The 12,152-nt window shown below is 49.6% G+C and overlaps 1 protein-coding gene across 1 annotated transcript; it reads left to right on the forward strand.

The window, feature by feature from the left end:
- The first annotated feature begins 469 nt into the window (after positions 1-469).
- On the forward strand, positions 470-11,903 carry CLDN1 (claudin 1). Its single transcript, XM_015638231.2, has 4 exons — positions 470-702; positions 8,754-8,918; positions 9,387-9,471; positions 9,937-11,903. The coding sequence occupies exons 1-4, from the start codon at positions 480-482 to the stop codon at positions 10,097-10,099; spliced, it is 636 nt and encodes a 211-aa protein (XP_015493717.1). The 5' UTR covers positions 470-479; the 3' UTR covers positions 10,100-11,903.
- Positions 11,904-12,152: the final 249 nt, after the last annotated feature.

Here is a 12,152-nt window from a genome sequence, read left to right on the forward strand (position 1 = left end):
GCTCCGCGGGGGAAGGAGAGCCGGAGAGCCAAGTTCACAGCTCCAGCAGGTGAAGGACAGCAGCAGGCTGCTCTCCCAGGGAAGGCGAGCGGGGGTTCCCGCTGTCAGCACCCCCAGCTCGAGGAAGGGGCAGACCCACGAGCACAACCAGGGCAGCCTTTCGAGGAGCCAAAACATCCGGGGGTGCCAGCGCAGCTCTCCCGTGGGGAACAGAAGGGATCATCCCCCGGGGGCTTTCTCCGCAGGGAGGGGCAGTGCGGGGCGGGGTTCACTAGGGCGGGACCCCGAGGGAGGGGTCGCTGTCTCGGGGTCGCTGCGGGTCCCCCCCGTGCGCGCGGAGCCCCGCGGGGCGGGGCCGGGGCGCGGCCGGCAGGGGGCGCGCCCGGCGCGGGTTTAAGTGGCGCGCGGGGCGGCGCGCGGGCGGCAGTGCGGCGCGCGCTCTCCGTCCCCTCGCTGCCACCGCGCCCCGGGCCGCAGACATGGCCAGCGGAGGGCTGCAGCTGCTGGGCTTCGTCATGGCCTTCCTCGGCTGGGTCGGCATCATCATCAGCACCGCCATGCCCCAGTGGAAGATGGCATCCTACGCGGGGGACAACATCGTCACGGCCCAAGCGCTCTACGAGGGGCTGTGGATGTCGTGCGCCATGCAGAGCACGGGGCAGATCCAGTGCAAGGTGTACGACTCGCTGCTCAAGCTGGACAGTAAGTTTGGGCTGGGAGCTGCTGAGGGTGATGGGGTGTCCGCCCCGTCGGGCTCGTCTCCTCCGCCCCAGCGCCTCTTGCTAAGTCCGGGGCGGAGGTCCCGGGCCCGCAGGGTCATTAATTGCTCCGCTTCGGTGTCGGTCGCATCGAAACTCAGGTTGAAATATTTAGACTGAGTTTGCCGGCCCTATTGCACTTCCGATGTCCTATCTCCGCCGTCGTCCTTGTCGTCCCCACACCCTTCGCCTCCTCCCCACAAGTGCCTGTCGCGTTAGGGGTGTCGCTGCTGTCGGGTCTCACGGTCCCATTGGATTTGCTCAGCCTGTCCCTTCAGGGATGAAGATGCAGCGTTCAGGGTCCCCCATCTCTTTTATGAGTCCTTATCCTGTCGGATGCGTGTCTCCTGGGGCTCCCCGCCGGAGCTGAGGGTCGCTCCCCGTGGCTGTCCTTTAGGGCACCCTCGGCAGTGCCTCCTCCCCAGGAGGGGAGCGGGGACCGGAGCCGCCCCTCATCCCCCTGCTCGTCCCCACCCAAAATGTCCCGTGAGGAGGAAGGGTTAGATTATCTCCGTGCGTTCCGGAAAGCGCTGTGTTTGCGAGCAGGAGCTTTTGGCTGTGGAGGTCCAGCCACGGACTGGCCGCCCTCGCTGGACACGGCTGAGCGGGAGCAGAACTCAGCAAGAGTGGCCAGAGTGGGCTTTTGCAGCACGGGTCCTTTTTGCCTTTGACTGTTTTGGTCTTTTGTTCTCTAGGAAAGTTGCTGCTGCTCCCGTGGGGCTTTTAAGCTGAGGGCTGGCAGGTGAACTGGCCTCCTGCCCAGGTAGCACTGCCTGGAGTTTTTAGACAGGCCATTATGCCAAGATAATCTTTGGATCTCTTATGTCCTGGGACGGCGAAGCCGTGTCATGCAGGCAGGAGCTGCAGCCTGGCTGGTTGGGGTGTCACTGGGGTATCGGCCTGGCTGCCTGGGGTGTCTCTGGGGTATCAGCCTGGCTGCCTGGGTGTCATTCGGGTGTTCAAGCGGAGCTGGAGCCTCAGAGAGTGCTGTTTCTAGAGCGCTGGGGCAGATAACATGCTGACACACAAAGGGGTGAAAAGAAACCGTACTACTTTCTCAATACCCCTCGTCTCATCTCGAGTCCTGGAACACCCTCATCCCTCCCTAATTAATAAAATAATAATTGCCACCTTGGTCACCTTCTCTTTCCTAAAGGAATGAGCAGGCAGTTTCACGTAAACCGAGGTCCGCGGGGAGTGTCCCCGAGTCCGATTGCCACCAGCCCTTCCTGTGTGTGTCACTCCGGTGAAGCCGGGCCCACGTTCGCGGCCAGCCCACGTCTGTCCCTTGTCCCAAAGGCCCTGCAGCCGGCGGAGGAGCGGCTTGTGCCCGTCGGGAGCGCTGCGCACCCGCTTGGCACTCGCAGGGTGCGGGGCTGTGCTGGTGGGGCAGGGCTGGGTCCGGAGTGCTTAGAGGGCTAATTACGTGTCAGCTCAGCTTCGAGCCTCTTATCTCTCCCTGGGGGTGGGGGGCGAAGATGCCAGCAGTGGCTGAGGAATCTCTATCCACCCCCTGGATGCTTTGCGAAAGGTAACCTTGCCTCGGGGGCTGTGTGCAGCCCATTGTGGCGTAAATGAGACCCGCCTGCGGAGCCTGCCTTGAAAAGGTTCCCCAAAATGTGCCCCGGGCCCTCCAGACCTGCCCCATTCACGGCTGAGGCCGAAACCAGCTGCTCCCTCACCTTTGTCCAGCCAGCAATACAATACGGCTCTTCTCTCCCAGGGCTACAGGGGAGGGAGGTGACAGGGACCGAGGCTGAGCTTGTGGTGGCCTTTTCTACTTCTCGCCGAGCTCTGCAGGACAGCATGCCTGAGAATTCTCAAATAACAGGAGATCACAGTGTGTTATTCTCACGGGGAAAATCAGTGAGGGCTGGCAAAAGGGCTCCTCGTTCTTGCGGTCTCTCAGCTTGCCTAGGCTGTGCCTTTCCTGCTTTTAAGCAGATCATGCCTGGGGACATACACCTTATCTGTCGTTTTCCCTCCTGGTGTCCCTTCAAGGTTTTGCAGCCACACAGGCATGGGCAGGGACCAGCAGTGCTGGTTTGGGTGGAGGTGCAAAAAACACCCAACAAGCCAAACCCCCAAACCATTTATACCCAGTTCAACAGCAACACCCCGGGACAGGTGCAGTGGAGAGCTCCCTTACTGCATTCATGTGTATCCTGGTGAAGGTAGCACAGCTGTGTGGGCAGAACTTTGCCTGGCCACGCTTTCCTGCTGGGGCTTCATATGCCCCAGGTGCTCGGAGCCACATGGCAGAGCCTCATGCCCTGATGGGAGAGGCTCAGCTCTGTAATTACTTTGTCCCTGTAGAAAGGACTGAACCTTCCTGCACCTGCAGTAACTCGTGTTTGTGGGAATGCTGGAAGGCTTTGCCAGCAAGTTTTGGAATATCTGGTAGCTGTTGCCATTGCTCTGGATGTGTCAGTGTTTGGCTGCAAGGCAGAGATGGGTTTGGCACAAGCTGATGAGCACCATTAGCCAACCGAGGGGCCTCCAGTTTCCCGTGTGGGCACACTGCTGGAGTGCACCCGTGCTGGCACTTCTCCCACAGCTGTGTTCAGCTGAGGGCTTATGTCACTGCTCCTATTCAGGCAACAGAAAGGCTGCGTTTTGCTGGCTTACGTGAAAAGCAGTGCGTGGCCACACGCAGACATAGAGGCAACAAATGCCACCCCTGCAACAAGGCTTTGTTGCACAGCCTCAGCATTGTTCTTGTGGCCCTCCAGCATGGTCCATGGAGCTTAGCACAGCTTTGTGCTCCTCGGGATCTCAGGGGGATGGTCTTGGACAGGAGGGAGTAGGGCTCCTGGTACCTGCCTCTGAAAATTTTGAGCCCCACCTAACCACATTCTCCCGTTCAGGGCAGATGTTTTTCTGGATCCTGTCAAGGCTGTTTTAGCTGAAGATACTCATCGACCTGTTTGGTTTTGCTGGGAGAGGTTCTGTGCTTGAGACAAGCTGAGACTCATCTATCACTTCATCACCAAACCTAGTACATCTACAATGAGCCTTTGTGCCCTAGCCCAGAAAATAAACAAGGTTTTGAATACCCTCTGGGTCAAGCAACATGGCTGAAATGTGAAATCTTCCCTCCTACACCTTTACCACTTTGGCTGAGCCTGTTCAAGGAGCTGAGGAAAATAATGGGTGGGGGGAAGGAAAGGTTCATGCTCAGGTTACTGCTGCCCAATTCTGGTGGTAGGGGAGTTGGGACAGTGGCCCAGGGAGAGACAAAGTATGAGGGACATGTGTCCCATTCTGTCTTTAGATCTTGATTAAACAGGTAGAACCTGCTGGTATCTGTGCTTTCATGTGGGTTAAGGGTTAATTTGCTAGTGTTTCTCAATCCCTGTTCCTTCCTGATGAAAAATCTCGATTGAGTGATAGTCTCACTTGTGCTGGCTTTGAGAAGGTAGAGGGTTACTTGGAATGCCACCGAGGCTGTTCCTGTGCAGTGCTCTGGTGTGTCTGCAAGAGGGGATGGGAGTCTGTTGCAATACACTGGCTTTATTGCTCTACAAGCAGCTTCTAAGCAGCTTTTAGTAGCTGGTGTTACCAAGAGATTTAGTAACACATAGTAAGGGAATTTCCATGCTCTGTGGGAAAACAGGCTGCCCAGGTCTCCTCTGACCAGGAATCTGGAAATGGTGGTATCATGCTTGTCTTGCTACTAATCTTTATTTGTCAGTGAGGGTAGGAGGGCATTGAACTTTAATTGCTTTCAGATACGCAGAGTACAAGGCCACTGTTACCTACTGAACTTGCTGCTTTTGCACTGGAAATGCAGTAGGGAGTTCCTAACCTTCCCATTTTGTAAAAAAACAAGATCCAGAGTCCCTGTCCTGCCTCCATACCTTGGAACAGTCCTTTAGACTTGTCGGGAGGTGCTTTGAAAGCATCCAGGCTGGAATCTGATGCCGATGGGTATGCAAGGTGGGCCTTTGCAGGGTCTGGCAAGGGGGTTGAGCGCCTCCAAGCCATTATCAGCTTTTGGGTACAGTGAGAACAACTGCAAAGTGTGAGAAATGTTTACTGGCCACCTCTGAAGCTGTTACTGCTCGCTCAGACCTTCAGTCCCCTGTCTACTGCACAAATGTAACTTTCACATGCTGGCAGGGCAGCCCAGCAGGATCGCAGATCTCGCTCCTTGCAGGGAATCCAGCTTTGATGAAACCCCGGTGGGAAGGCTTTGCTGACTTCTCTCGGAGGTGGACAGTGGAACATGCTTCCTGTACTGCAGGGGTGCTTGCAACTCTTGGGGAACTTCCTGCATAAGGATTAGAGGGAACTGCACAGCATCTGTTTCACCTGTGTTCTGTCATCAGTTAGTTGGATGAAGGCCCATGGGAAGGGAAGGAAAAGTCCTTATTTTAAATTAAGGCAGTTGATGAGCATCCCTATCAGAGAATAATCTGCACACAGAGCCATTACAGTAATTTTGCTTTACAAACAGGCATTACAGAAATCCCATGGCACTTTCCCAACAGCTTTTCTGTAATATAAATGACATAAACAGATTGAATAAGGAAATGGGATGATAGAGAAAACCCTCAAACATCTGCAGGTGAAGTACTGAAGTATTTTTTATATAACTGAGCAGTTACCAGCAATTACTTCTGTCTCAGTTAATGAGAATTGTGGGAAGGAAAGCTTATTACTTAGGCTTCAGATAAACTGAATAAAGTTGCTTGTGTCTAAAACTGGTAACAATAATTCTGAATAGTTTGTTAATGTTTTTTAAAAAAGTGGAGTTTATTTTGTGAAACAGGTGTGAACTGCAGCTGCATGTCTGTGGACTTTGGTGGTATTTTATGCCTTGCAGAATGCACATTTGTTCTTAATTGTCATCAAGAGTTTTAAGCCTCTGTTCTTCAGTTCTTGCTGTTTTGTTGCTATAGAGTTTTCAGGCTGTGTCTCTCATTGCTAACCAGCAATCAAAAGGCTTGGCTTCAGAGTCAATACTGGTTTGTATTGACAAAATACTGTTGCCATCTGACAGCTGTTGTTTGGTGCCAGACCAGTTTGTCTCACCTTGTCTAGGACTGTATTTTCCCCCAAGGGCTCTCAGGACTGCCTGGGCTTTCCTGTTCCTGTTGGTGAGACAGTTGCAGCAGCAAGGAGTGTGGGGGAAATCCTGTTTTCCCTCTAATATGGTAAAAGTTGTAAAGTTATATTGCTGTGGATTACTTCCACTTGCTATGGGCAGCCCGTCCTGTTTTGCAGGTTGAGACAATACTGTACTTGTATAATTCTGGACTTCTAAAGCATCTGGAAAGGCCCATGTGAACAACAGAACAATTATTAAAGTAGCTTTCCCTGCCCCTGGATGTGTAGCTTCCATTGACAGCGTGTCTGTTAATGTGTAGTTAATAACTGGTAGCTTGTATGATGATTAACTGCGGCCAGTGCACTGCACACATTGCAAAAGTGGTAGGAGCACAAAAGCGCTGCTCCCAGGCTGTGCTGGGAGCACAGGGCGGGTGGAGGATGGTTGGCTGGCACAGTCATGTCACATTACAGCTTCTTGGGACAAAGGAACAGAATGTTCTGCAAAGACTCCAACCTGTTCTGCTGTCCCACTGCAAGTTTCCTACATGCTTCTGTCGCCTTGTGCCATGGAGCCATGCATGAGGAGGGGGCGAGGGCACCAGTTATCCCACCAGTGTCTGCTGGGAGTGGGCAGCCCTGGGGAATGCTCACAATGCTGTATTTTGTTCAGCTGCTTCTGCAAAGCTGTCATGGCATGCATGTGGTTAATGCTTATGCATCTTGAGATTTTAGTGCGTTTCATAGCTGGGTTTTTAGAGGTCATAGAAACTTTTTCCAGCATTTTCCTGTGTTTGTCCCTTGGCACTGTGTGTGAAGGTGAAATGTTTCTTCCCACCCTTATAACTGTTTTTCTAGTTTTTAGAGATAGCATTGCCTATTTTGAGATTCATGAAAGACCTCTTTCAAAACCCTCTCCTGTAAAGTAATTTCTGCTGGAGCAAGACTGAGCCAAACTTTCTGTAGCCTTGATAAAACAGGTTTGGTACCTCTGCAGAAAATACGGTTTCCCATGCCTAGTACAAACTGGTATTCAGCCATGGGCCTCTCCAGAGCTTCTGCTGTAGGGCACAATTTAGCCTTAAGTGTATGGCAGCTGAATTGGTTACCTGGGTGGCAACCTGTCAGCTGAGGTCCTTCTGAACAGTGGCATGGCTTTTGTAAGGTAGAAATTACTTTTGGAGTGTAATCTCTGACACTGGAGGTAAATCAATTAAAAATGAGTTTGGGTGCTGCAGTGGTGATTTATGCTAAAGTGACAGATGGCTTTGTTAATGGGTTTCTGTACTCGGTGCAGCAGATGGGGTTTGATTAACACGGGTGGTGCGGAGGTGTGTCAGCTTCACCTTTGAAGGAAGTGAGAGATGATATTAGCCAAGCTGATTGAGGAATTTTTCCCAAGAAAGCCAACCGTCATCTTATGGAAGTGTGTTCCTTCCTGTTGCTCTGATTGTCTTTTTATTGTGTTGTTTGCAACTGGTTTCATAATCTATTTACAGAACAATAAGGTTGTGTGTGAAGGGGCAGATGGAGATCTGCTTTAGAGCAGAATTAGAGCCTGGTGTTGGTGTGGGTCACAGGAATTCTCCTGCACAAGCAGTTCTATGGGACTACATGTGGTGAAGAAGCTGCAGAGGATGGCTGTGTGGCTTTGCTCTCCTTCTGGCCAGTGCCAGGTCTGAGCTCTGCGTTTCAGACTGGGCCACAGAGCCCATGGTTGAAGCAGGCACTCAGATGGGTTCACCCTGACTGAGTGGGCAGGTGCCCTGTTAAAGGCTTAAACCTTGCAGTTCAAGCCTGAAATGCTTTGCAGAGCTCTACCAGGATGCAATCAGGGTGTTTTGAGGGGTGAACTCTAGACCTGAGACTGTCAGGGACACTTGTGCCTTGGTTACAGCATGTTCCTTGGAGCTTACTCATTTTATTAGCCAGCCTTGTTTGTTCTCAGGGCTTTACAGGGCTGTATATGAAAATTCATTCTGTTCAAACAAACCTGATTTGCCAGACAATAAAGCTCAGGCTCTTATTTCACTAGTAGTCAGGTGTTTTGTCACCTGAGGGTCTTTTTAGTAATGACTTAATTTACATTACTTTTTTCTTCGGTATTAAGAAAATCTAAATTCAGTAGCTCACATTCACAGGCTTAGTGTGTCTTTATGCCTTCAGATGAGTCCATATAAAAACCAAATCCTAATGTCCATCAAGTCTGTCTGCTGAGAATTCAGCCAAATTCAATGCTTGCCTATTGGAGGCATCACCCCATGCTCCAGCTCTTCAAAAGCACAAGAGGCTCTTCAAGCATTTGAGTATCTTTGAGTCAATTAAGCTAAATATTTTAAGTAGAGAGAAAACAAGGTATTTTTCAATTGGCTGGGAAAGCCCTATTTCTTTTGCAATTGTATTTTTGTACCCTCTGGGACTCAAACTGAGAATGTAGCATCAAAAAAAAAAAACCCACAACTAAATCAGCACTGAGTTATTTGTACAAAAGACAGATTTTTGGAAGTGTTGAGCAGTAAATGGCCTTGCTGTCTGCTGTGGCACTATTCATATGTATGTCACTATTCATATTAAAACGTGTGCTTAAGTACTTTGTCAAGGTAGAGCCTAAATCTGAATACTCCTTTTGATAAACAGATATGTCCCTCCAATTGGGATTCAAATGATCAAGGAACAAAAGATGTCTGAGGGCAATTCCCAGGTCATTTCCTGCAAAAAGCTGCTGCATGCCCTTGTTTGCCGTGCATTTTAGAAGAGGCTGAGAGTCCTCTGATCCTGATGCATGACAGTCTTGAGACTAAAGCTGAGAAGGAATGTCTTGCTTGGATGTATCCTGTGTATCAGGGAGCAGGAATATTTAGCTACAAGATTACCGAGCCCAGTAATTTGAATTTCAATTTGTATCTTGACTTTGTGGGTAACTGAAATGCTGTTGTCTTCCAGGCAGTCTGCAGGCCACAAGGGCTCTGATGGTGGCTTCAATAGTCGTGGGGCTCATTGGCATGTTTGTTGCATGTATTGGCATGAAATGCATGAAGTGCATGGAAGATGACCAGGTGAAGAAGATGAGGATGGCTGTCCTCGGTGGGGTGATCTTCATCATTTCAGGTTGGTAACACACAGATGTGTTGAGTGTTAAATGTGCTGTTTCCTAGGTGGCATATATCCTGTGGAGGAGGATGTGGGAGGGCTTGATGTGCTGCTCCAAGAGCATTTTGTTCTGGGAAGTCCTTAGAGGACTTTGGTCCAGGCTACCTGGGGCACCTTGGCACTGGCATTACAATCTCTATATGGACTTTATGCTTTCCATATCTGTTGGCAGAGCTGAGTTTGACCCTGCTTCAGTGGAAAAAAGGCTGTCAGCAGAGCAGTCCTGCCTTTGCTGCAGTGTAATTGTGGGAAACCACAAATTTGTTCTTCTCTCCCAAGCAGCACTAAATGGAACAGCTCAGAACTTCCAGGGTAGCAGCAGCTCAGCTTTACTCCAGACACTGATTCTGCTGCATCCTTATTTTTGCAGTGATTTTGCTGATTGTTTTTTCTTAAGCCATGACATTATGTTCTCTTTATGTGCAGGTCTGGCAGCACTGGTGGCCACATCGTGGTATGGCAACAGAGTGGCTCGGGCCTTTTATGACCCTTTCACCCCCGTCAACACCAGGTACTGACCCACTTGGGATAACACTGGTTTAGCATGACAAATACACACAGGGCTTGCAGTCACTCAAAGAAAGGAATTTTCTGAACTAGCTGGGCTGGCTTCAGGCTGTGCAGAAAGAGCTGGGAGCAGATCTCATTATCCATGTGGCTCTTAGGTCTTGGCTTTAAGGTAACATCACTGCCAGAGACCTCACTGGTGGGACTGCTGTGATTTTTGTCCCACTACAGGATAGAGGTACAGGGCATGGCCTGCAGCTCTGGTGCAGGGTGGTGGGGGTGACCCAAAACACTGAAAAAACCTAGCTCTGAGCTTTAAGGGTCAGCAAAGCTTGACTGCTCCAAGCTGCTGCCTTGTAGGAAGCCACATCCATCCAAATTTCTGCTTCCTTCTGCTCTGTGTGAATGTATTACTGCAAGTAATACCTCTGGATTACAGTGATTCTCACTTTCTCCCTTTCTTCTTCAGATTTGAGTTTGGGTCAGCTCTCTTCATTGGCTGGGCAGCTTCATCTCTGGCCATACTGGGGGGATCCTTCCTCTGCTGCTCCTGTCCACGGAGAGAAACCTCATATCCACCCACCCGAGGGTACCCAAAAAATGCCTCCTCCACAGGGAAGGATTATGTATAATGAAACAAAGAAGAGGAGCCACCAGCACTGGTAGTGAAAGCATTTTGGAGAGGACACTACAATGCCACTGTCCTGAGCAGAGTCCAGGCTCTAGGTTCTGCCTTCCTCTTTTCCCAAAAATGTGTATATTTTTGTAATCCTCTTTGCTACTGGACGTAACTTCTCCTTTCTCTCCCAGCCCATGGAGGAAGGCTAGCCTAGATTCATAGGTATTGCCACTGGAATGATGAAACCTCCAAGCTTGGGTTAAGTTTAGTATTTGGGAGTAAAAGGGAAAATGATACTGTTTTTATAGACGGATGTTGGTGCTTTTTTTTTTTGTAGGGTTTTTGTTTGTTTTTTTTAAATAGATGGTAACAATTCAGTCCCATATCCCATTAAGTTTTAGAGCCCAGTGTGGTGTGTGTAGAAATTAAAGGAACATATATTATATACAAAACGATGAAACCAATAGCTTAAGGGGAAACATAATTTTGGGGAAAAGACCTTACATGTAGGAATGTTTGGAGAGATGTAAAATGCTCTTGTACTGTCTTATTGGCATCATCTTCAGCACCCTCCTTTCCATGCAGACAAAGGGTCACAGACAAATTGCTGTGACTGAAGTGGAAATCCACATTGTCTGTGCACATGCTGTTGGCTAATGGAAAATGCAGTGTAAGGTAGAGACCACAGAAGTTACCAGACTCCCAAAGCATCTGCAGGTTTCCCTGGTGCCAGGGAAGAGCTCAAGGAAAGGGATTGCCTTCTGTTTTCACTGTGTGTCTCTGAGGCTGTTCACTAGACACCAAGCACTGCCAGTGGTTATTTCTCCATGTTCCCACTCTGGCAGCTGAGCTTGAAGCTTTATCCCCCTGTGTGTGTTACAGCTCACCTTTTAACACTCTCCTCTTTCCTTAAGGCTTTCTCATTTGGGCTTAGTTTCCCAAACTCCATCTGCCTGATGCAGCTAGCTGTGTTAAACCAAACTGAATGCACTGCCACTCCCTGATGTTTCCCCAAAGATACCTCACACGCTGCCATTCCATCCTGTCTATTTCTTGTAAACACTTTCAGTGATGATATGAAGGCAAATTCCAAGAAAACTGACCCAAAGGTTATGGCATTTGCTTGTAATCCAAGCTCACCAAAGAGGAGGAAACAAACATTTTAAAGATATAGCCATCCTTGCATAGAGTCATATCTAAAAAAAGAATGCTGTTCTTCAGAAGTTCCCACCCCTTCCCCTGAAACACCCAGTCAGTCACTTGGTGTTGGCTGACACTGGGAGTTAATTCTTATGATTCCTAGAGGGATGGTGCCACTTCTCCAAAGCTCAGCCTTTTTGTATAGAAGGAAACTGGTGCTTCTGACCAGGCTTTTTATAATTGTGTATACATTCAGAGGCATCAGATCTCTTGATTTCCTTCTGTAGACAGGGAGAGCCTCTGGCTGAGCTATGTACCTGCCACATTGGTGGTCTGCACAAGCCCTGTACCTCTGTTTTACCTGACTTCTGCAGCATAAAGTTACTAAAAAAAAAAAACCAACCAGAGCATTTGCTTCAGGCTTGAGTTGATGTTGGCCTGTACTTGGAGCTGGGCCATGTGGCTTCCCCTTCTCCGTGGGGAATTGCCTGTGCACAGCAGCTGCCTCAGGAGACCTCTTGTCTTGGGAGGTGGCAGCTCAGGTCACATTAAAGAGCTGTTGAAGTCTGTGCTTTTGTATTTGCATTAACCCTGAGCCAGGGAGCAGATGCTTGTATTGGGAACTTGTACAAAGTGTTTAAACAATTTCAATAAATGGACTTTTTTAAGGAAAATTAGACTATTACTTCATTTCTTGTTTTTGAGCAGAACTTGGAACGGTGCACATGGAAGTGAAGAGTGGGACTTTGGCTTTTGGGAGCCTGCCTGCCAGGATGGAGCTTGTTTAGCTGTGTGTATCTACAGCAGACATAGGTGGGGACAGATCTTCTGCAGTGAGTCAGGCAATTGTGGCCTCTGGAAGAAACTCACCCAGTAATTGCTCTGATTGCAGCCCGGGAACCAGAAGGTCTGCTCTGCTCCTCGGC

Source organism: Parus major, chromosome 9, assembly GCF_001522545.3.
Source record: "Parus major isolate Abel chromosome 9, Parus_major1.1, whole genome shotgun sequence".
NCBI lineage: Eukaryota > Metazoa > Chordata > Aves > Passeriformes > Paridae > Parus > Parus major.

Excerpts from the sequence above, each read along its gene's own strand:
- CLDN1 (XM_015638231.2), top strand. The coding sequence starts at position 480 with ATGGCCAGCGGAGGGCTGCAGCTGCTGGGCTTCGTCATGGCCTTCCTC. Across the intron at positions 703-8,753 it reads CTCGCTGCTCAAGCTGGACA|GCAGTCTGCAGGCCACAAGG; the intron begins GTAAGTTTGGGC and ends GTTGTCTTCCAG. Across the intron at positions 9,472-9,936 it reads TTCACCCCCGTCAACACCAG|ATTTGAGTTTGGGTCAGCTC; the intron begins GTACTGACCCAC and ends TTTCTTCTTCAG.